General features: G+C 32.9%; 2 protein-coding genes across 3 annotated transcripts; both read left to right on the forward strand.

Moving 5' to 3' along the window:
• The first annotated feature begins 558 nt into the window (after nt 1-558).
• On the forward strand, nt 559-1,291 carry LOC123704068. The gene is made up of 3 exons (XM_045652326.1): nt 559-846; nt 932-995; nt 1,132-1,291. The coding sequence occupies exons 1-3, from the start codon at nt 634-636 to the stop codon at nt 1,188-1,190; spliced, it is 336 nt and encodes a 111-aa protein (XP_045508282.1). The 5' UTR covers nt 559-633; the 3' UTR covers nt 1,191-1,291.
• Nucleotides 1,292-2,599: 1,308 nt separating this feature from the next.
• Nucleotides 2,600-18,127, forward strand: LOC123704064. 2 transcript variants are annotated; one of them, XM_045652322.1, is made up of 15 exons: nt 2,600-2,744; nt 4,000-4,272; nt 5,119-5,169; nt 5,588-5,801; nt 6,538-6,695; nt 8,965-9,018; nt 9,263-9,406; nt 9,954-10,148; nt 11,348-11,518; nt 11,969-12,070; nt 12,641-12,781; nt 13,448-13,535; nt 14,064-14,365; nt 14,931-15,431; nt 16,018-18,127. In XM_045652322.1, the coding sequence occupies exons 1-15, from the start codon at nt 2,722-2,724 to the stop codon at nt 17,246-17,248; spliced, it is 3,648 nt and encodes a 1,215-aa protein (XP_045508278.1). In that variant the 5' UTR covers nt 2,600-2,721; the 3' UTR covers nt 17,249-18,127. The 2 variants fall into 2 exon arrangements, with proteins under 2 accessions (XP_045508278.1, XP_045508279.1); XM_045652323.1 differs by lacking the exon at nt 9,954-10,148.
• Nucleotides 18,128-24,742: the final 6,615 nt, after the last annotated feature.

Consider the following 24,742-nt stretch of genomic DNA (forward strand, 5'->3'; position numbering starts at 1 on the left):
CTCGAGTTTCTCAGGCGATAATAAGTTTTATAGTAATGACAATAAAGTTTAAATTCATATGGCACTGAAACTGCGCTCCGCTTCGCTGCGCTTCGACGCTCTTTTGGTGTGAGTTGACCCTTAGAGAAAATATTTGTATATGCTTATTGTAAAAGACAAGATTAAAAACTACATAGGCAATTAATTTTCTAAATTCGTTACTAGTGGTAATTGGTAAGGTTACATTCATCAAAATAAATGTATTATTACATACCTAGTTGTCGCCTCGATCTCCGCACCGCCCTTATGTATTCTTAGCGGCCAACAAACATCTATCTTCCTCCCATCGTTGATCGTGGCGATACTTAATTAATTAGTATTCCGTTTCAGTATTTTTCGACAAACTGCGGGTGTATATTTAGAAGATCTTTATCGCAGAACATTTTGTTTATCACACTGTTTTACCGATACCGTCATACAGATAATTATCTAATTAATAGGTACTTTGTACTCAGCAAAGATATAATATACGGGCAAACAAATAAAAAACACTGATGAATCGAAACTTACACTGTATAAAAGCAAAAGTTTTCCAAAAATGTTCACAGTTTCAAAGTTCGAACTTCGCAGTTCCCGCTAAATTCTATTTCAAAAATGGCGTCAAAATTCACAATTATTTTCGCTGCGTTCTGTGTATTTTATCTTTTGGTAAAAGTTGACAGTTCTTTCATAAAGCCGAATAATGTTCCTAGGGTCGGAAGAAGCAATGAAGCTGATGGCCCTTTTGATCAAAGTATGATGGGATATGTAATTAAAACAATTCCGAGTAAAAATATTCCAAGAATGGGTAGAAGAAACTTTGATTCAGTAAGAAAATTTTTACTATTGTAAAAATGTGCACAACGATGCAATGTTGTTAATTGTTATATTTTTATTTTATTTTGTTTTGCAGGGCAGTCGTTTTGATATTCCTAAACTGTATCAGCTCCCGGCAAATGATATGCAATATTACGGAGGTGAGGTTCTTAATATTTTAATTTTTAAAAGAAATTCAAAATTATATTCTTATTGTTCTAATATAATATGGTTCTAATGTTTTATCAATAGATAGAAAATAGGATGCATAAGAAACTTTAATGTTTTTTTTTACAGATGGAAACAATTTGCAAGGCGAACAAGAGCAAGAACAACAATTTTTCGGGAACAAGTAAATAAAAAAGTCACCATTTTAAATACCGAATGATCAATAAAGTTTGTGAGCAGTTCTAGTCACCTAATTAATTCAACCTAGTTAATAAATGATGCATCAATATTACTTCTTTTTATTTAAATCCCTATATCGTTATTATTCTGTTGTCACCCTAGCGGCTAGGTTGTCTATTAGATTGGATAAAGATTGCTTACAATTTAACTCAAATATCTAATCTAAATTCTAAACACAGTTTCTGTAGGTTGATATTTGATAAAATTAAAACGTTGAAACTTTGTGTTCATAGGCACTCGTAAAATTATTTTGTGGATAAAATTAAACAATCAAATAATCTAGAGTTCTAAATATAAATAAAAGGATATACCAACTAGGTCACAACTAGGTATAACAAGTTTTTTCTAATTTAAAGCAGCTAGAGCTGCCATAAAATTTCACACCAAAATCAAATCAAATCAAATCAAATCAAATCAAAATTGTTTATTTGGAACACAACAACACATTACAAAAACTTTATGCACGATGGCACCCATAAAAGCTTAAATAAGCTGCGGCACAGGTGCCAACGCCCGCCTCCAAACATTAGTAGTTCCACTAATCAAATTTTAACATTCATATATCCAAAACAGAAACACAAAGTAATGATAAAAGTAAGTAAGACGATTTACTTATACAAAATTAAAAAGACAAAAAATTTATGGTTAATTCCCACTACTATTTTTAAACCCGTAATTTTGTAATTCGTAGAACTGTAACCCTCTATATTTATAAAAATAGAAAATGAGTAAAAATATCATACAGCATTAGCAATCGCGCAATGTGGGTAATTCCCAGTCCAAAGACATCATCAATGGAAACATGGAAACTATCGCCTGAGTGCAAGACCCGCATAAAGGGTGATTTATGATTACTGCGCAGATATTAACGAACAACGGATTAGCAGCTAACGTCTAAAAATACCCAAATTAATATATTATTTTTCTCTTTGTTATTAGCACCAGCGAATAGCGGGACTCCACAGGACTCTACCAATGACTCTACCAATGTCCAGCATAAAATAAGTTTATCAATATGCATGCGCCTTTGATGTACCTGTCATTGTCAATTTTAAAATATTCATCTACTTTGATCTATTCAGTTTTTAATTTTTATACCAATTACTTGCTCTGTGTTTTAAACGATCGCCGCGGCCGATCCTCAATCGATTTTAATATTTTTGTGGATTACTATAATTTTATATAAAATATTCTATGATAAAAGATATATTAAATCACAGGCTAAAATGAAAACAATATAATTTTTGAGTAATTTAATACTTTCCGGGCTACCTTCAACATTTAGTTTTATTTTTGATATTCGACATATTTTGCAACAAAATTTGAAGGTATGCATGTGGTGGCTGCAAATTATAGTAATTTTTAATATTTTCCATATCTGGTTATTATTAACGGGTATCTTTTTCTAAGTCATCTCATCAATAATCACAATTTTGATTTACCATATTTATCCTTTGTTTTATTGTTTCAGTTAATAAAATGGCACCTGTAAATACAAGCGGGTATGTTTCAATGTGTGTTATATTTGTATATCTAGTGGAGCTAATATAATTATTGATTATGTATTGTTGAAGATATTAAAAACGAGCAGTCCATCCTGGCTCTGCCCGTGGTACAATACAAGGCTTACAACACTCAGGGTTCACAAAGATATCAAAAGCTCAAAGACTTTTGAAATAGGTCTAGTAGTTTCTGAGATTAGTGCTTTGTAAGAAACAAACAAACAAAACTCTTCAGCTTTTAGTATATTGTTAGTATATAATAAGAATTTCTCAAATTGGAACAGTAGTACAGACAGTACAGTAGTTCCTGAGTTTAGCGCCGCAAACAAACAAACTTATCAAACAAGCTCAAATAAAATAGACACATTCATAACCATTTTAGAAATGTTCCTCAAATATCTATACTAATAATAACACTTTATACTTAGAGGAAATATTTGATTTACATATTTTCACTGAAAAATTACTTTACCAAATAATAACTATATTCTATTTTTTATAACTGGGCAAATTATTGTCAGAAGAAAATATACAGATATGTTTTAATTATAAAAAGATTAGTTTTTATTAACAACAAGTTCTGCTTTTCAAGTGATTTTGCTTACTTCCAAGTAATGTTTATCAAAAACAAAACAGTACATAATGAAGAATGCAACAGGCAGCTGACAGCAATCCTATGTCTTTATCATAGTTCACACTAAAAGGGTTTTGGCAATAAAAGGGAAAATACAAACACATTTCATAAATAATGTATGACTTTCATATTATTAATAACTAGTGTTCCGCCCTGGCTTCGCCCGTGGTACATATTTCGCAATAAAAGATAGCCAATGTCCTTTCTCGGGTATCAAAATATCTACATACCAAATTTCATGCAAATTGGTTCAGTAGTTTAGGCGTGATAGAGTAACAGACAGACAGAGTTACTTTCCCATTTATAATATTAGTATTTATTAAATGGTAATGTTAATTAATATGATGAATTTCTGAGTAATATAGAAAAAAAATTCTTTTATAAGAAATCTAGTCAGTTACTATTTTAAATAACTAGCTTTCTGCCTTGAGTTTTGTCTGTTTTAATAAAACACACATTGTTTCTGTTCCCATAGGATTTACGGGATAAAACTTATCTTATATCCTTTCTCAGACTTCAAGCTATCTTTGTATCAAATTTCATCCAAATTGATTCTACAGATTTATTAGATGAAATTGTTCAATCATAAGTTCATAGGTACTACTTTTTTATTTTTTGCAGGGGAAAACCAAAAGATGAAATACCATCCGAGTTCAAACTACAATGGCTAAACAGGACATTACAATTCATAAAAAACGACAAGAAATTAAAATTGGAGTATCCAGAACTGCCGATGGATAGAGTAAAGTTCCTCCAAGACATGATAACTTGCAGAAACTATGATCTAAGTCTTGGTTATAGGCAATTGTACTTGCCTCTGTGGGAGGCCCTTCAAATTATCGGTGTAAAATACGACTTTAAAATGCGACTAGCGACCACAAAGAATGATACTGGGTAAGTTTTTTAATGTATAATAATACTACCTCTCCGCCCGCGGCTTCGCCCGCGTTTTCAAAGAAAAACCCGCATAGTTCCCGTTCCCATGGGATTTCTGTGATAGAACCTTTCCTTTGTGTTAATCCTAGTTACCCTATATACATGTGCTAAATTTCACTGTAATCGGTTCATTAGTATTTGCGTGAAAGAGTAACTCACATACACATCCATCATAGGTATACTTTCGCATTTATAATATTAGTAGGATTAGTAGGACTAGCACGGTAACACGGTAACACGGTTTCATCCGTGTAATATTTTTTCCTATTTATCCTATTTTCCTGTTGGAATAGCAGAATAAAAAAAAGGCTCAGTTACTCCTTATAACATCAGTTAAATGTAAAAACTGCTTTGTGAATTGGTGATTTATAATTTAATTATTATTATTGATAAGCAGCTAGCGAATTGAAAATATATGAACTTTTTGAAACTATTATTATCAGACCAGACTGACTTTAGTATACAATCATAAACAAAACAACAATGATTTTTTTTATAATAGGATGCTAAGTTCAAATTTAAATAATTTGGTCAAGATGTTTTAAAGGATAACCAAAACCATTATACGCGCATTGCTCCGCTCTTGTTGGTCTTAGCGTGATGATTGTGTCCTATAGTCTTCCTCATAAAAGGGATATCTAACACCGAAAGGATATTTCAATCCATCGGACCAGTAGTTTTTGAGATTAGCGCGTTCAAACGATCAAACAAACTCTTCAGCTTTATAATATTAGTATAGATATATAGATTTGAAAGCTATAAAACTAAATATTCAATATTTTATTAAGCTCGTCTTTTTTTCAGAGTTTTATCCTTGGTAAAGATTTCGAAGAACATGAAGCCAGAAATGGTTTTGTAAGTTTTTTTTTTCTCAATAATTTATTTGTATATATTTATCAAGAAAGCAGTAATTGTTTCACGATATATTATTTCAGTAATTTGCTATAAAATAATGTTTAATGTATAATCAGAATTGTTAATTATGTCATAAACATAAACTAGCTTTCCGTCCGCAGCTTCACCCGCTTTGTATAAAAATTATATACATAAACCATCCTCTTGAATCACTCTATCTATTAAATAAAAACTGCATCAAAATCCGTTCCGTAGTTTTAAAGATTTAAGCATACATAGGGACAGAAAAAGCGACTTTGTTTTATACTATGTAGTGATGAGCAGTTGACTCTTTTTAACCGTTTTCAAAAAAAGGAGGAGGTTATCAATTCGGCCGGTATATTTTTTTTTGTTACATAGTAATAATTTTTGTTTTCAGTGTCAGCGACATAGATTCCTCAGATGACGATGTACAAACAAAGAAAGAACAAATAAGCAAGCAATTATTAAAAACAATACGAAATGCAGTAGATTCAGTATCCCCAGCTTTTGTAAAGGCATCGCTGCAGAAATTTCACGATTTTGTATGTGATGTAAAAAATGCAAGTGTTGTGTATGAAAACTTGGCTAGGAGTGAAGTGACATTCCTACAGGTAAAGTGCTATTTTTAGGGTTCCGTACGCAATGTTAAAATGGGACCTTATTATTGAAATTTCGCTTGTTGTTGTCTGCCTTTAGAGTATTCACAAACAATAATTAAATGAAAATATAACAAATATTTAGGATATAAAGACGTGATTTTGTGTACGTTTTTGTCTGATTATTGATAATACAGTAGACCTTCGTTACACCGGCCCCTGGCCTAACCGTCGGCCCCTATAATCCGACATATCTATAACTAGCTTTCCGCCTGCGGCTTCGCCCGCGTTTTCAAAGAAAAACCCTCATAGTTCCCGCACCCGTGGGATTTCTTGGATAAAACCTAGCCTATATTACTCGTGGATAATGTAACTTTCGAATGGTGAAAGAGTTTTTAAACTCGGTACAGTAGTTTATAAGCCTATTTATTCATTACAATCAAACAAACAAACAAAGTTTTCCTCTTTATAATATTAGTGTAGATAACAGGGGGATCTCTAGGAAGCACCCTATAATCCGACAAATTCGGTACTCTGACAAGGCTCTGCAAAACGTTTGTCGGTATAGCGCGAAACAATAATATCATATTAATTCAAAACAAAAATATATACCTCCTTTAAAATGTCATGAATACAACATTATTGCCATTTAAACGGGCCATTAAATAAAAAGTAGCATATTGTACGGAACCCTTATAGTCACGAGCCCGACACACACTTAACCTAATTTTTCTTTTTTTCTTTCTTACAGAATTTATTGGGCATTATGAAGAACAGGAAGGCTTTAGAGGAACTATTTTCACCAATGTGCAATGACTTACTGAAAAAGATTGGTACAGTGGTGGAAAATTCTGATACTTATACATTAGAAATAACACCTGTTACTCAAGATAAAGATACTTCGAAAAGGTTGGTAGTAGTTTAAAATGTGTGCCGAGCATACGTGTCAGAAGTGAAACTTCTGCGCTCTCTAGAGAGTAAAATTTCAAGGTCGCGGCATGGCGATATCGTCACGTCATGGCGACGATTCTGGTATCATTGATCTTGCCAAAGAAGTTTCACTTCGGACACGTGTGCTCGGCACAAAAAGTCAAACAAACAAAAATACTTTATTGTGCACCACAGAGAAAAGTACAAAGAAGGACACAATACATTAATTAATAAAAGAGCACGACAGGCGGTCTTATCTTCGTCTTATATAATATTATTATCGTCTTAATTATCGTCTTATATAATATTTATTTTATTTATTTATTTATTTATTTATTTATTTATTTCTTTATTTCAGGCAACAAATGTAGTTACAGTTAAAGGTCTTAATATAACTTAAAAACTACGGCCCATATGAACTTAAAACTACTTAAATACTAAATTAATACACGCTATGCCTTCGGCTCGTGACGCGATTCCGGGGGGCCGGGTATCCGTCCGCGGAAGCGGCGAAACACAACTCCCTGCGGCCAAAACCCTTCGTCCATGTAGACGCTCAGCTTGGCGGTCGGTACTCTCACCACGAAGGAGTTAAAGCTCACTTTATGGCGAGACTCCAGACGTTCCACTCGCAGACTCAAACCTGTCTTCGCATGCAAGTACTCGACAACATCTTCAGTCTTGGTACAGTAGTGCACACGAGACACGTAGAGCGGCGTCGTCGGCACCTCTGCGCGCATCCGCAAGTTTGGATCTTTCGTTGCGGTGCCGCACTTGTTCTGACGATTCAACTTCTTTTTCTTCTGGACTTTTGTGAAGCCATCCTCGTCAACGTCCTTCGTTTTTGAAGGTAAACTTTTCCGCACGGGTGCGTTTACTCCTTTTGATGATTTTGGGGTCGCAGTCATTTTTGAGGCTGCGGCGGCGTAGTCACATTGAGGAGCAGCTGGCAACGTGACATGCGATGTCTTCTCCGGGGGAGAGGTAACGGGAGTGGGGCGCGGGGCATCACTCGGGTCATCGGCGGTCGGCGACACATCAACATCAGCAGTTAAAATGCCGACGCATGCATTTTGAGCTCCGCGACGTGCATTCACATATGACGGCACGGGTGACCTACATATTGCATGCGCATCGCGATATGACGCTAACTCGACTCGTAAATCGGAGATGGTCTTCTCTGAAGCCTCCAACTTGGTGTGTACCTCGGCCAGACTCGCCTTAAGGAATGTGATGTCCTTAAGGAGCCTCGTAACATCGACGTGGTCAAATCCCACCGGAGGAAGTTTATGCAACTCCTTTGCGACGAAATCGGGCACGTCATCGGGATCAGTCACCTTCAATAGGCTGATGATATCCTGTATGCATTTTTCACCCCCGTTCCTGCGGCGGGACGGCATCGTGGCAATCTTGTCCAGCGTTTGGTAGAGTAGCACCTTGCCACTGCTAATTTCCTCCTCCTTAAAGTTAGTTTTGCAGATTTGCATGATGCTAACCTCGTCCATTGTATCGATGGCATTTTGAATGAACGCCAACAGCTCATTTACAATGAGTGTTTTACAACTCATTATAAAAAGTTCATGCAGCGGCAAAGCCGCGCGTGACGCGAATTGTTATTCCTTACTGTGCTAGCACTAATCACGTCCGATTCCGAACGCGTCTAGCGCACCACTCCCGATACTCTTCGATATTATTAAGTTCTGTCGTCCAGAATCCGACTAGTCGGAAAATTAACAAAATTATAATAAACTAGCTTCCGCCCGCGACTCCGCCCGCGCGGATGTCGGTCTTCGCGTGGATGGTTTATTTCTCCATTTTGAGTACCTCTGTCAATAACATCTTATAAATATCTATTGGACCCAATTCCCAAATACGGCTAGGCCTATAATAATACGCAACGTGTGTTCGCGGTTCTACGGAACAACGTCTATGGATAAAACTGAAAAATTAAGATTAATTTTTTTCTATGTATTTTTCCAGGATAAAAAGTATCCTATTTTACGCCCAGGATAATAAGGTATAATTATACCAAGTTTCATCGAAATCGAACCGCTAGTTTTCACGTGATGCCTTCACATACAGACAGACAGACAGACAAAAATTTTTTTAATCACATATTTGGGTTTGGTATCGATCCAGTAACACCCCCTGCTATTTATTTTTTCAATATTTTCAATGTACAGAATTGACCCTTCTACAGATTTATTATATGTATAGATGTGACTAAAACGATATATTTTTGTTTCAGGCAATTGTCGTTCCAAAAGGTGCCGTATTTCGGAAAAAAGAAAGTCAAAAAGACGTGAGTGTTTATTTTTTTAATGTTTTTTTATAAATATTTTTTTTTATCACGAAAGTGAGTATATAGTTTGACTGTCACATCATGGAGTAAGGCGACGATTTTGGTATCTTTGAATCTTGCCAAAAAAGTTTCACTTCTGACACGTGTGCTCGTTTTAACCGACTTCAAATAAAAGAAGGATGGTATCAATTCGGCCGGTATATTTTTTGTATTATATAATTAAATATATTATCTGTTTTTGTAGAAAATCAGCAAAGAAAAAAGAAAGTACGAGGCCGAGTACAGCGGCACAGATAAAAGAATCTTTAGAAGCACAGAAAAGTAATGACAATGAATTATCTGTGAAAATGGAAACATTATCTGTCAAGGGAAAACTGGAGAATTTATTGTAAGTATTTTTTTAATAATAAATTTTTTAATTAATTAAAAAAAAATTGATTAATTTTGCGCTGTTTTAATTAAGATTATTTAAAAAAAAACGTCTCATATAGTAAATTTATATATTGTTAATTTCAACTTAATGTTTATAAAATTGTATTTGAGGTTTTTTTATACAATAAATAGTTCAAAATGTATCAAGAATTTTGTCAAGAATGGTTTTAAACAAAATTTTATACTAATACTAGCTTTTCGGCCGCGTCTTCGCCCGCGTCTTCGCCCGCGTCTTAGCCCACGTTTTCAAAGGAAAACCCGCATAGTTCCCATTCCCGTGGGATTTCCGGGATAAAACCTATCCTATGTGTTAATCCAAGTTACCCTCTTTATGTGTGCTAATTTTCATTATAATCGGTTTAGTAGTTTATGCGTGAAAACCATACATACAAACCTTTCCTCTTTATAATATTAGTATGTTCAAATATGCAAAAAAATATATAATATATTCAAATTTCAATGTTTAAAACTACACATTTATACTAATATTCAATTATTTTTAGTGACGAATTAAAAAAAGACATACCACAGACTTTAGCTATACCAAAAGGCATAGACAAATCACCAACAGACAAGAGAGGAGCCATAGAGAAAGTGAAAAATGTAGATAAAAAAATATTAAATATACCTAATAATGTATTGTTACAATCTTTAGATAAATGTGCCAAAGCTGTTAGTCCTATATCTAGTAATACTGGGTAAGTTTTATTTTAAATGTATTATTTATTTGATATAAAAAATTTGCTAAATCGGTCCAGCTGTTTTCGAGGTTGAGCAAGACAAACAAACAGTATTTATACTTTGTATTGTTGCCTCTTGACGGAATACTTTATATAGTTTAGATTTTTTAAAGAAACACAATTCACTTGTACCACTTTTATTTATTTTTATTTCGATTTTTATGATTGAAACTACGACTGCTTTCGTTACATCATCATCATCATCATATAAAACAAAGTCGCTTTATCTGTCCCTATATCCTTACGTAACAGATTTTGATGCGGTTTTTTTAATAGATTTAGTGATTCTCAAGGAAAGTTTTAGTATATGACTAGCTTCCGCCCACGACTTTGTACGTGCATCCCCGTTTTTCCGCGTTCCCGCAAGAATTTCGGGAAATCCTTTCTTAGCGGATGCCTACGTCCTAACATCTACCTGCATGCCAAATTTCAGCCCGATACGTCCAGTGGTTTGGGCTGTGCGTTGATAGATCACTATATCAGTCACCTTTGAGTTTTATATATATGTCGTGGTCATATCGTAGATTTGATCATTTCATGATATGAGTGGCCATTTCACGAAATGGTCGCATATCGTGAAATGGCCAATTTAGTTTGGCCACATCATGATGTGGTTTGGGCAGATCAATGATAAGAAATCGTTTCACGATATGGCCAATTAACGCACGGTTTTTTCATGAAATGATCAAAATTATTTGATCATATCGTAAAATAGTTACATTAATCGTTGGTAGAGGCGCTGCAAGCTCTGTGTTTATGTGATAAGATGGCGGCCGCTTAATATTATATCCAACGGTACGCAAGGTAGGTTGCAAAAACTGTCTGTTAAAAAATCGCATCAAAATCCGTTGCGTAGTTTTAAAGATTTAAGCATACATAGGGACAGACAGCGACAGCGACTTTGTTTTATACTATGTAGTAATTTTTTTGTTTAATTTTTTTATTTAAAATTAGTCAATGCCGTCCAGAAATTCCCGATTTTTAGAGAAACATTAATTTTATTAAAAAGGTCGAGGGTTATAGTAAAAATATTATTAGCGTGAGTTTTAAAATAATATGTAACATTCACTAATAATGTGAACTTAAAAAAATATATACCGACCGAATTGAGAACCTGCTCCTTTTGAAGTCGTTTAAAAAGTAATATTTTTTTACAGTTGTGAAAAGAAAACAGAAGCTAAAATACCTGCCATAGTAAAACCTACAAAACCAGTAGAGGAGAAATCATTCGAAACTCTCATAAAAGAGAATAAACATATACCACCAAAAACCAATAATTTGATCAAGAAAAATGATTTATTAAAAAAAGTTGAAGACCCTGGGATTGAGTAAGTCAAGTTTTAATATGTTATCTACACTAATATTATAAAACTTTGTTTGTTTGTTTGATTGTAATGAATAGGCTCATAAACTACTGGACCGATTTTAAAAATTCTTTCACCATTCAAAAGCTACATTATCCACGAGTAATATAGGCTATATTATATTATCACGCTAAGACCAACAGGAGCGGAGCCACGCGGGTGAAACCGCGGGCAACAGCTAGTAGTAAATAATAAATATATTGAAAAGAGCGTGTGTGCCGAGCACACGTGTCAGAAGTGAAACTTTTTTGGCAAGATTCGAAGATACCAAAATCGTCGCCTTACTCCATGACGTGACGGTATTGCCATCTTGAAATTTTACTCTCAATGCTTTTAAAGAAGTTTCACTTAAAAAAACTTTGATATTCAGGTAAAGTATGAAATTTTATATAATTGTATTTATCCGAATTACAGAGAGAAAAAAGCAAAGACCTCAGATAAGCCAATTGAAGTTAAAATCTCAAAAAGTGAGGTGGATATGAAAATAAATAAACCCGTGGAAAATACTAATTTAAGGTAAGTTTCTAAAATTAATAGAAAAACCTATCCTTTGTCCTTCCTCAGGTCTCGAGCTATTTCTGTACCAAATTTCATCCAAATCGGTTCAGTGGTCGAGGCGTGAAAAAAAGACAGAGTTACTTTCGCATTTATAATTTTAGTTAGGTTTACGATTATATATAAATTTTTCTATTATATCATTAGAAATATTTAATTTTCCGTTTTTATCAGTGACCATAAACAAGGCGATCAAAGACAATCCTGAAGCATTGGTCATGTACAAATTATTTAAATTTCAATTTGTGATTTAATTTACTTTGAATTTTTAGTTATATTACTTAGGGCCGATTTTTCAATGCTTGGTTAAAACTTATCCGTCCAATAAAGTATTACACGATAATATTAAAATGTCACGTAAACTGTCAAATACGGGCAATTAGAATACGTTTTTAAAATGGTAGTTTTATACATTATTCGACGAATAAGTTTTAACCAAGGATTGAAAAATCCTACCTATAAATGCACCTATAAATTTTGAATTACCTATTTATTTTTGCTTGAAATAAGCTATTTATTTTACTTTTTCAGTAAACCAACCATAAACAACACGACCAAAGAGAAACCAAAAGCATCGGCCATAGACAAAATGGATGTAAAAAACATGCCCAAAGTAAAAGTGAAATTGATGGAAGGATTGACAACACCAGTAGAAAGTGATATAGCTATCAGGTTAGTTATTTTGAAGTGAAACTTCTTTATGCGCGTTGATACTAAAATTTCAAGGTCGCGTCAAGACAATACCGTCACGTCATGGAGTGAAGCGACGATTTTGGTATCTTTGAATCTAGCCAAAGATGTTTCACGTCTGACACACGCTCCTTTTTCTACCTTTTTACTATGGTAGAAATGAAACTGATTAATGATCATCTATATTATAAAGCTGAAGAGTTTGTTTGAACGCGCTAATCTCAGGAACTACTGGTCCGATTTGAAAAATTCTTTCGGTGTTAGATAGCTCATTTATCGAGGAAGGCTAGGCTATATATCATCACGCTATGACCAACAGGAGCGGAGCAATGCGGGTAATACCGCGGAGCACAGCTAGTAATATATTTTAATGACTGACCGGTTGGCTTGGTTGGTAGTGACCCTGCCTTCCAAGCTAGAGGTCGCGGGTTCGATTCCCATCCGGGGCTAATATTTGTGTGATGAACATAGATGTTTGCTCTGTGTCTGGGTGTTAATTATCTATATAAGTATTTATTTAAAATTATATATATGTATGTTTATCAGCCATCTGGTTTCCATAACACAAGCGAAAGCTTAGTTTGGGATCGGATCGTGCCGTGTGTGAAAATTGTCCTGAAATTGTCCTGAAAAATGTATTTTTTACAGAATGATGAAGTCCATGGGTTGGAAGGGGGGTGCGCTCGGTGCGAGGGAGGGGGGGATCACTGAACCGATCATGCCTGATATACATTTGGTATGTTTCTACTTTCTCCTACTAATATTATAAATGTGAAAGTTTGTGTGTGTGTTTGTTACTCTTTCACGCAAATACTACTGAACCGATTACAATGAAATTTAGGGTAAATTGGATTAACACATAGGATAGTTTTCTTTCAAAACGCAGGAGAAGCCGCGGGTGGAAAGCTAGTACACTATAAAATTATAAATACAGACTAAAACTGAAACGGGAAACAGAACAATAAGTCTATACTAATATTATAAAGAGGAAAGGTTTGTATTTATGTATGTATGTATGGTTATCACGCATAAACTACTGGACCGATTTTGATGGAATTTGGCACAGACAATCTTTAGACCCTGAGAAAGAACATAGGCTACCTTTTATTGCGAAATATGTACCACGGGTGAAGCTGGGGCGGACCGCTAGTCATAGATATTTAGGTCTACACTGATTGCCCAAAGCTACCCATTGTGTAGAGGGCCCATAATAGTTGTTTTATTAATACAATAAATTGCAAATAGTTATTTCATTTTTTTACAGGTAAAAAACGCGGGCCTTGGGCACGTACAAGAGAAAAAGAAGAAACAATCGAATCCAATACGACGTGAAATTTTACAAGCCATATTAGTAGCACTCAACAACGATACACCCGTCTCTTTCTCGCAAGTGAAAACGCAATTGAGTAAAAAGGACAAACAATATGTGAATTCGGTTAATCGCGCGTTGAATACACGGAACGATCCCGGGTTACCGGGAAAGGATGAATCGGCTTTGATTGAGTGTATTTTGGACGTGCTGAAAGATAACCCGAAAATGAAGTTCTACGTTGAGGTTAAGAAAAAGTGAGTTTTTAAATTTTGATTTGATTTGGTTTCGTTTCATCTTATCTCATCTCATCGCATATTATATAATATCATATCAACCCATCTCATCTCATCTCATATAATATCATATCAACCCATCTCATCTCATCTCTTTAAATTCATAAATACATTTAATTAAGACTTTAGAAATAGAGCTTGTTTTAAAATATGTCAAATAAATAAATCTCATTTTATTTTTTTTCAAGTTATTATTATTTCCTATGACGATTTTGTAAGAGTTGAAAAAAAAAAGTTTGTTGACATATTTTACGATATTTTTGACTTATTTCTTACATCAAAATAAAAGCACAATATACAGATACAACCTAAATACCTAATAATAAACCGTAAAGACATTATTATAATCTCTGTATCTGTATAATAAAATATCCATACATGAGTTTAAACTATGCTACTTTTTAAATAAATCAAGTAGTTTTTCAGTAACATGAAATAAAAAAAAATCAAAATTCGTCTTTATCATATTAGTTTGAAATATAAAAATTAGACTCTTATTATATAATAAAATATTTTATTTTAACAGGCAATTACGGATTGAGAAAATCGAAGAAAAATCTCACTCTATATCAGATGATGTTGAAGAAAAAGATTCAAACGAAAATATAAAAGATTCACAAATAACGAAAGTCAAAGTATTATCAGATAACGAAGTTAAAAACAAAATGGCCGAATACATAAACACAATAGATCCGAATAATAATGAAAACGATTTATTAAATATAAAAGATATAGTTCCGTTATTAACGGAAACGGAAAGGGAAGAAATAACACCAAAAACGATAAATACACAAAAAGATAGATTGTTCGTAATGAAAATGTGTCTACACTTTCTGAAAAGCGACAGAACGGATGTGACGATTTCGATGAATTTCAACTTAAGTTGTATGAGTTTTGTGAAACAGTTGACCCTTTTTATCAATCAGAGGAAAGCTACGTTGAAAAGTAGAGTCGAATGTTTTGTGTGGAACGAATTGTTCAAATATATAGGAAATGCCTATTTAATATATTGGTGTGAGGGAATGAAGTGAGTACATTTTGTGTTTTAACCGACTTGTAAAAAAGATTGTTATTGTGTCAAATTTTGAAGTGAAACTTCTTTATCGGGGTTGGAAATAAATTTAGTGTAACATTTTTTTCGTTACGCGTGACATTTTTCCGTTACACGCCATCTTTTTCTTATCCCTACCACGCGTGATTCGACGTATTTCTGTAAAGTTGCATATAGTTAATTATTTTTTGAAAAATAAGGTCATAAAGAAGTTTCACTTCTTACGTGTGTACACTAGTACACGCACAATTTTTTTTATATAGTTATTTTGCAAAATGTTTCGATATGCTATGTAAATTCATAAATATGTTCAGCTTTTCGCCCGCAACGAAAAACCCGCATAGTTCCCGTTCCCGTGGGATTTCCGGGATAAAACCTATCCTATGTGTTAATCCAAGTTACCCTCTATATGTGTGCTAAATTTCATTGTAATCGGTTCAGTAGTGTTTGCGTGAAAGAGTAACAAACACACACACTCATCCTCACAAACTTACGCATTCATATTAGTAGGAAGGATTAGATAGTTTTATATATTTTGTTTTAATACTTATGTTTCTTCCAGGTCATTTGGATTTAGCAAAGTCTACCGTCCTGAACATAGTATAAGCAATTCATCTGGCAATACCATTGTTTCAAAAGAAATAAAAACTCAAGCACCTAGCAACATCAAAAATAATGCATCTGGCAACCCTTATGAGTCAAAGGAATCAAAAACTAAAGCTTCTAGCAACACTATTGAGTCAAAAGAGACAAAAACTGAAGCATCTGTCAACTTTGAAGATAATGCATCTGGCAACCCTAATGAGTCAAAGGAATCAAAAACTAAAGCTTCTAGCAACACTATTGAGTCAAAAAAGACAAAAACTGAAGCATCCGGCAACTTTGAAATAAAAGACAACAATAAATTGTGCCTAAACTTTTCGAAAGACAAAAAAGGTGATGGTCTTTTCGTTTTTGGATTTGATGTAGATGGTAACACTAATGATGGAAAAGTAGAAAAAGGAAAAGAAAATAATGTAGATACTGATGAGGAAAAAATTGTGAAAGTAGAAGAAAATAATGTAGATAGCAACTCTTATGATGGAAAAGTAGTAGAGAATAATGTAGATGGCAACACTTTTAAGAAAAAAGTGGAAAAAGAAAAGGAAAATTATGTAAATGGCAATACTAATGATGAAAAAGTAGAAAAAGTAAATGAAAATGGCACAAAATCAGTATTAGATACAGCCATATGTAAAAAAATTGACGATGAAATAACCAAATTAATGGAAAACATGAGTGTTTGCCAAAAAATGTCCAACTGCAAACTAAAAGAGATTATAAATATAAGAATTTTCAAAGAAATAAATACACCAATGCGAGAAGAAACCGCGAAAAACATTCAAATTCAAATTTGGAATTCCATAAAAGAAAAAAAACAATTTTTTCCCGCGCTCAAGTGTCACGGGATAAAAAATGACAGCTTACTATATAGCTGTTTTAACTACGAAACATATATATGGATAATCGATTTATTACAAGATTATCGAGTTATTTCATACAATAATTGTGAAACGTTCGTAATGACGTTGAAAATGAATATTTTTGATGAAAATTTTGATGTTTTTGCGTGTTTAAATAAGTATTATCGGCATTTGGATACGACAAAATGGCGGGTCGTTGATAAAATATATAAAGAAGGGGAATTGAATATTATTGTTATGTTGGATTGGTGTTCTTTTAAATTTATAAGTGATAATGGTTTTAGATTATTTGCTGGTATCGATGAGATTTGTTTTGGATTAAACTCGTAAACCGACTTTAAAAAAGGAGGATTTTAAGAAAAATTGTTTGTTAGTTTTTGTTTGGATTTTAAAGATTTTTTTGTTTTGTTTGAAAGCTTAGAACTTGCGAATGGATGAAACGATTTTGATGATTTTATGCCAATTTTCCTTTTGGTTCTGACAATTTGAAAGTGATTAGTTTTATGGTAATTTTTTGAAGTGAAACTTCTTTTGGCGTGTAAGAGTATTTCAACGCGTTATGGCAATACCGTCACGTCATGGAGTAAGGCGAGGATTTTGGTATATTTGAATCTTGGTAAGAAGTTTCACTTCGGACACGTGTGCACTACAGACATGTTTTTACTTTTCGTAACAAATGTTCAAAATATACTAAGACTGTTCCTGTTAATTATTAGGCTGTTTAATTTTAAAAAGCAAGTTAATTAGTTTTTTATTAAAGTAAATTTTAGTTAAACTAATCTTCTATTTAAGAAGGAACTGACTAGTCAACGCACAGTCAAAACTGCTGTGTTAAAAATGGTTAAGTTTTGCACGATAAAAAAAATCTTTAAATATTTAATATCTAAGATGTAAGTATATTATATTGATTTGCTATAAAACAATTATAATTTTATAAAAAAATTGTTTTTATACATATTGTTAGCATTTAAAAATAGTCAAAAAAATGTCTGAACAACGTTGTACAAAGCATTCATTGAAATTAACACCTTATTTCGTGATAGTAATGTTCAAAGTCAAATATCTCTTTATAAAACTATGCCTAAAACGAAAAAGTAGAGTTTTGCGTCGGACAATTTTAAATAATTTTAAGTCTAGTTGTTCTTATAATTAAGTACTTTATATTATTAAGGGCCGGTTTTTTCAATCCTTTGTTAAAATTTATCCGTCCAATAAAGTATTACACGAACATATTAAAATGTTACCTGTAAACTGTCAAATACGGACAATTAGAATACATTTTTGGAATGGTAGTTTAATACTTTATTCGATGAATAAGTTTTAACCAAGGATTGAAAAATCAGCCCTAAGTTGATAAATAGTATATTTTTTAACTATTATAGATGTCTATCTGTGATTTTTCTGACTTTTTAAAAATCAAAAATACGATTTTTGACGTATCATGAACATAAGTGAATATATTTTAATGTAACTGTTATATAAATATATATTTAACGGTTTAGAAACACGGTCAAAATCCGTTAAAATTTTGAAATACTAAAAGTATTTTTGATCTCTTTTTAGTATATAAGTGGTGACTAAAAATTTTACAATACTTTTAACACACACAGTAAAAAAGAAAGAATCTTAAAAAGGCGACCATAGCGCTTTTAAGCGATCTCTGCCAGGCAACCTTTCAATAGGATTTATATTATAAATAAGTATAAGATAGGTGGTTAAGTAAAAAAATCTAAATGTTGGTTGTTATTTGTATCTAAAAGTTATTAAAATAAGGTACTTTATGTATAAATATTTTTTATTTTACTTGGTTTAAAAAAGTAATGTTATTAAAAATAATTTTATGCATGCTTTATAATATGTAAGTTAGTTTTTAAGATATTAGATATTATATAATACTAGCTTACCGCCCGCGGCTTCGCCCGCTTTGACTTAAACCTAATAAATTATATACTAAAACCTTCCTCATGAATCTATCTATTAAAAAAAATCTCATCAAAATCCGTTGCGTAGTTTGAAAGATTTAAGCATACAAAGTTACATAGGGACAGAGAAAGTGACTTTTTTTATACTATGTAGTGATACTACGGGTATTAGTAAGAATGTTTTTTTCTGGTTATACATTCCTTTACCATTAAAAAATGTGCATATATAAAATACTAGCTGTGCCTCGCGGTTTTACCCGCAGTGCTCAACTTCTTTTGGTCTTAGCGTGATGATATATTGCCTATAGCCTTCCTCGATAAATGGGCTATCTAACACCGAAATAATTTTTCAAATCGGACTACTTAGTAGTTTCTGAGATTAGCGCGTTCAAACAAACAAACTCTTCAGCTTTATAATATTAGTATAGATTAAAATTATAATACTGCTCATAAGATCTGAATAGGTTATTAAAACGAGTATAAAATGTATAATTAATATTCTAACAGTATTATTTTTTAAAATATAGTCAAATTTTTGTCCTTAAGGGTAAATAAGGTACAAATATTACTAGTAAATGTGAAAAATTAAAAAAAAGGGTAAAATTTCCCTATTTTATAATTTTTGGGGTTGATTTTTTATATAAAAGTACCTACTTATATTTGACTATATTCTTTTTAAATTTAAAGATAAAAAAACAAAAAAAAACCATTATTCATGTAAAAATCACCAAAAAATTTCATAATATCATGATTTTTAGTTCTAAAAATTAAGAATACTCTACGGGTATAATATAAGAATTGCTGTGTATAAATAGATGTAGTTTGTATTAAGTGATAGGTACTTGTGTACCGCATATAATGTAAGTACTAAGTACATACTGTATATTATTGTTTTTTAAATGTTAATAAAACATGTTTTTTTGTATTTTGTTGTTTTCTTGTCCTTTCCACCCGCGTTTTCAAAGAAAAACCCGCATAGTTCCCGTTCCCGTGAGATTTCCTCGATAAAACCTATCCTATTTCCTTTTTCAGGTCTCAAACTATGTTCTTACCAAATTTCATACAAATCGGTTAAATGGTTGAGGCGTGAAGAAGAGACAGATATAAAAATAGACGATTACACTATCAGTTACGCATATTAGTTGGGATGGAAAAAAAAATGTTTGCGTTTACTAGTGTACACACGTAAGAAGTGAAACTTCTTTATGACCTTATTTTTCAAAAAATAATTTACTATACATATACAATATTACAGAAATACGTCGAATCACGCGTGGTAGGGATAAGAAAAAAGATGGCGCGTAAGGGAAAAATGTCACGCGTAACGAAAAAATGTTACACTAAATTTTTTTCCAACCCCGATAAAGAAGTTCCACATCAATAATATACTAAACTAAAACCCAAAAATGCTAAATCGTTTAACTTAAAAAATACGTAAGTACTTAGACTGATGAAAAATAGCCAATGTGATATTCCAGATAATCTGTGTGTTTATATTTTTGGTTTTTATGGCATTCAAATGCTTTATAAATATAAATTTATAAAGAATAGAAAAAATTCGATCACGAGGCGGGACTCGAACCCGCATCCTTCGCGCCATTCCGGGGCGGATGTCTAACCAACTCAGCCACTCGTGACCCTAAATAATGACCCTAATATCGCAATTATAATATTTAGGGTCACGAGTGGCTGAGTTGGTTAGACATCCGCCCCGGAATGGCGCGAAGGATGCGGGTTCGAGTCCCGCCTCGTGATCGAATTTTTTCTATTCTTTATAAATTTATAATCTGTGTGTACCAAAATTCATATAGATCCGATCTGCTGTTTTGCTTATAGTAATAGGTACTAGCTTACCCCCGCTTTAAACCTTATAAATTATATACTAAAACCTTCCTCTTCAATCGCTCTATCTATTAAAAAAAACCGCATCAAAATCCGTTGGTAAGTTTTAAAGATTTAAGCATACAAAGGGACATAGGGAAATAGGGACAGAGAAAACGACTTTGTTTTATAGGTACTATGTAGTATGTTCTTACAAACATAATATCGCAATTATAATATTGACAGGATAGCGGGACTAGTAGGGTTACATTATCAAACTTCAAGGAATGTTATAAAAAATATCGAAATCGGTTCAGCCGTTTTCGAGTTATGCGCTCATCATTTTTGCGATTCAATTTTATAATAATATATTACTAGCTGTTCCGCGCGGTTTCAACCGCATTGCTCCGCTCCTGTTGGTCTTATCGTGATATGATATCTGTGGTATCTGGGAGACACCTGTTAACTCCAAAAAGTTAAATTTTCAGGAGAAGCAATTTAACATATTATTGGCTGCTAAAAATCGGATATAAAATATAAATGAATTATATCATATTATAATGAAATATCATATATTAACCCTTTTTTTGCTTGTAAAGTTTACAAAATTGACGCAGTAGTTTAGCGAATAATGTGACTTATCAGATTTTAACCAAAAAAAAAAATATGGCAGTGGAATGGACTTATCTCAAAATGAGCAAAATAAAAATAATGATTATTTCATTGCTATTCATTTAATTAAAACAATTTTACGTTATTTTTGTTACATTTCTTTATTTATAAGTTAATTTCACAATGGAATCACTGTTATGGCTAATTTTAATAAAAGTATGGACTTAACAGGAGTGTACATGCAACGAAAAATTTAAATAAAGGCACATATCAAATAAATACCAAAACAAAAGAATCACTCATTTGGATACTAATCATAATCTTCTTCGCTATCTGAGTAGTTTTCCAAAACAGAAGCTGATTGGTTTAAATTAGAATAGAAATCGCGATAAACTGGATCAATGAATTGCATAAGATCCATTAAATCTTTAAACTTTTTGGTTTCAATCGCCAATCCTCCGACATATTAATAACTTCAGGGCGTAATGTTTCTAAACAAATACTTTGCCTTCCTCTTCTTTTCATTGAAAATGTCCTAAAAGGCTCTGATTTCTCCAATGAATACTTAAAACTTACTTCCTCTGATTTTTATTCAAATTTTAGCCAGAAAATACTATTCCAAGCAAAATATTGTTTTGAAGTGTCAATATTTTTTTTGACAAAATTCTTAGTCAGTAGTTTCGAAAAAACCGTAAAATTCGGTTTGTGTCATAAATTTCACCGAGAAATTTTTGCTTGTCATTTTTATAACATTCACCCAATCCTGAGGAACTGCAATATTCGGGTTGTACTCTTTAACAAATCTTTCTATCAACGCATGATCACCGTCACACTCTAAATGAGTGTGACCTGGCACGAGAAACATGTGGTGGATTTCTTTGAGGGTAGATTTTTGAGCCAATGCAATACAAAAGATAACAGGTAATATACAGGGTGGTTCTAAATTACGTTGACAAATTTGAAAATAATAAATTTAAAAAATGGGACTTGCTGCGTTGCTTTTATTTTTTAATAATTATTTTCATTATTTGGCGCCAACTTAAAGTTATTTGTGAATACGAATAGAATAAATTAGAAATAGTAATTGTTTGCAATAATATCCTTATATGAGGCTGGTAAGCGGCAGTGCGAGATACTGCGACTTCTCGGTATCAGTCGGCAGTTAGTTTCTTCTGCTATTAAACGCTACGATGAGCTTGGCCATCTTGGTGATCTTCCGGGAAGAGGCAGAAAAAGAATTGTGAGGATGCCTAGGCTTCGACATATCGTCAAATAAAGATTGACCCGCAATCCACAAGCCAAGGTTATAAAAATGGCTTGAAATTTAGGTGTAACGTTGTATTCAACGTTGCAACGAGTTGTTAAAAATGAGCTCAAGTTAACAGCATACAAGCTGCGAAAAGCGCAGCGATTTGGATGATAAAGATAAAAAAATACGCCTTGAAAGATGTCGCTTACTGAAAGCGCGCTCCGCTGGTGGAGCGTGGAAAAATATTTTTTTCACAGATGAAGAAATTTTTCCGATTGAACAGTCTCATACCCTCCAAAACGATAGAGTTTACTCTTCTAGTCGCCCTGGAGCCACATCAATTATCCCCCATCGGTAAAAACCTGATGCAGTCATGGTTTGCCGTGGCATTTGCTCAACAGGAAAACCTCCTCTCGTTTTCGTAAAAAATTCGTTTCGTGAAAATGAATCAAGAAATATACTCGACGCGATATTTTGGAGAGTGTAGATCTTCGTTGGAGCCAGCAGCACTTTGGCGACCAACCGTGGACTTTTCAACAGGACTCTGCTCCATCTCACAGGGCCTCAAATGTGAAGCAGTGGTGTATGGACCATTTCCCAGAGTTCATAAGTTCCAAGGAACGCCCTCTATAATTATTCATTAGACCTTAATGAAATGGATTATAGCGTATGGTCAATTCTAGAGGCGAGGGCCTGTGCAACTTCACGCAGAAGTGTAGACGCGCTGAAGGCTGGAACACTTACTCGTGAGTGGAACAAAATATCTGAAGAGGAGCTACGGAAAATCGTCGAAAACTTCAGGAAACGTTAGCCTTTGTAGTATTAAAGCTAAAAGTGGTTATTTTGAAAATATAATTAATATTAATGAAAATAAATAGATATTTACATTAAAATAACACTGTATTTTTGTTATTTAGTAGTCACCGTTATATGTACCAAATTGGAAATATAAATCCAAATCTGATAAGTTTCAATAATTAACATGTAGGTATCTCATGTTTTTGGTACATACGCGGTAACTGGGACTTAACAAGTTTTAATCCATAGGCATAAAGCTTGGAATTAACATTTATGTACTTGTTATATTAGATAACAGGTTTGGCATCAAAAGTTACTATGATATATTAATGATAATTATAATATATCTTGATTGTAGCAAAAAATCTTGGATTTAACAGGAGTGTACCATTTTTTTCACCTGCTTCCCGTGGTCGTAGAGATATCACGCCTGGATCAAAAAAATCTGCGCTTTCTGTACTTATCAAACATGTATCTAACAAAATTTTGCCAAAAATGGAGTTAACAGGTTTCTCCCAGATGCCACAGATATATAGCCTATAGCCTTCCTCGGGCTTCCTTTAGGGCTATCTAACACCGAAAGAATTTTTTAAATCGGACCACTAGTTCCTGAGATTAGCGCGTTCAACAAACAAACAAACTCTTCAGTTTTATAATATTAATATAGATAATTAAATAAATAATTCGGTTACCAGGCAATCAGTTAACAATTAATATTTTTCGTACCTAATAAACTAGATAATTTCAGTATTGCGTCACATCATATTATTAAACGCCAGCTGAAAATAATCACATTATTATTATCAGATAAAAATGCCTAATTTTTTGTTAAAAACAGAATGATTGTCAACACCGTATCCTAAACAGTATCTAACTAAAATTTGAATGTAGTTTCGTTTCGTTTATAAAATTCATTATACTAGATAGTGGTCTAGACTAGACTTTAGAAATATAGGTATAATTTAGTTGAATAAGGGCCGATTTTTCAATGCTTGGATAAAACTTATCCGTCCAATAAAGTATTACACGATAATATTAAAATGTCACGTAAACTGTCAAATACGGGCAATTAGAATACGTTTTTAAAATGGTAATTTTATACATTATTCGACGAATAAGTTTTATCCAAGCATTGAAAAATCGGCCCTAAAATAAAATAAATTGTTTATGTTGGCTGGCGGATTCATTTGCCTCTAAATCCTAATAATCTTAACTATCTCTCATATACTTCTCCTATTACTCAAAAACTTACTATTTCCATGCTAAATTACATCAAAATTTGTCTAAAACCTAATAAATTATATACTAAAACCTTCCTCTTGAATCACTCTATCTATTAAAAAAAACCGCATCAAAATCCGTTGCGTAGTTTGAAAGATACAAAGGGACATAGGGACAGAGAAAGCGACTTTGTTTTATACT

This window comes from Colias croceus, chromosome 28 (assembly GCF_905220415.1).
Source record: "Colias croceus chromosome 28, ilColCroc2.1".
NCBI classification, from domain to species: Eukaryota; Metazoa; Arthropoda; class Insecta; order Lepidoptera; family Pieridae; genus Colias; species Colias croceus.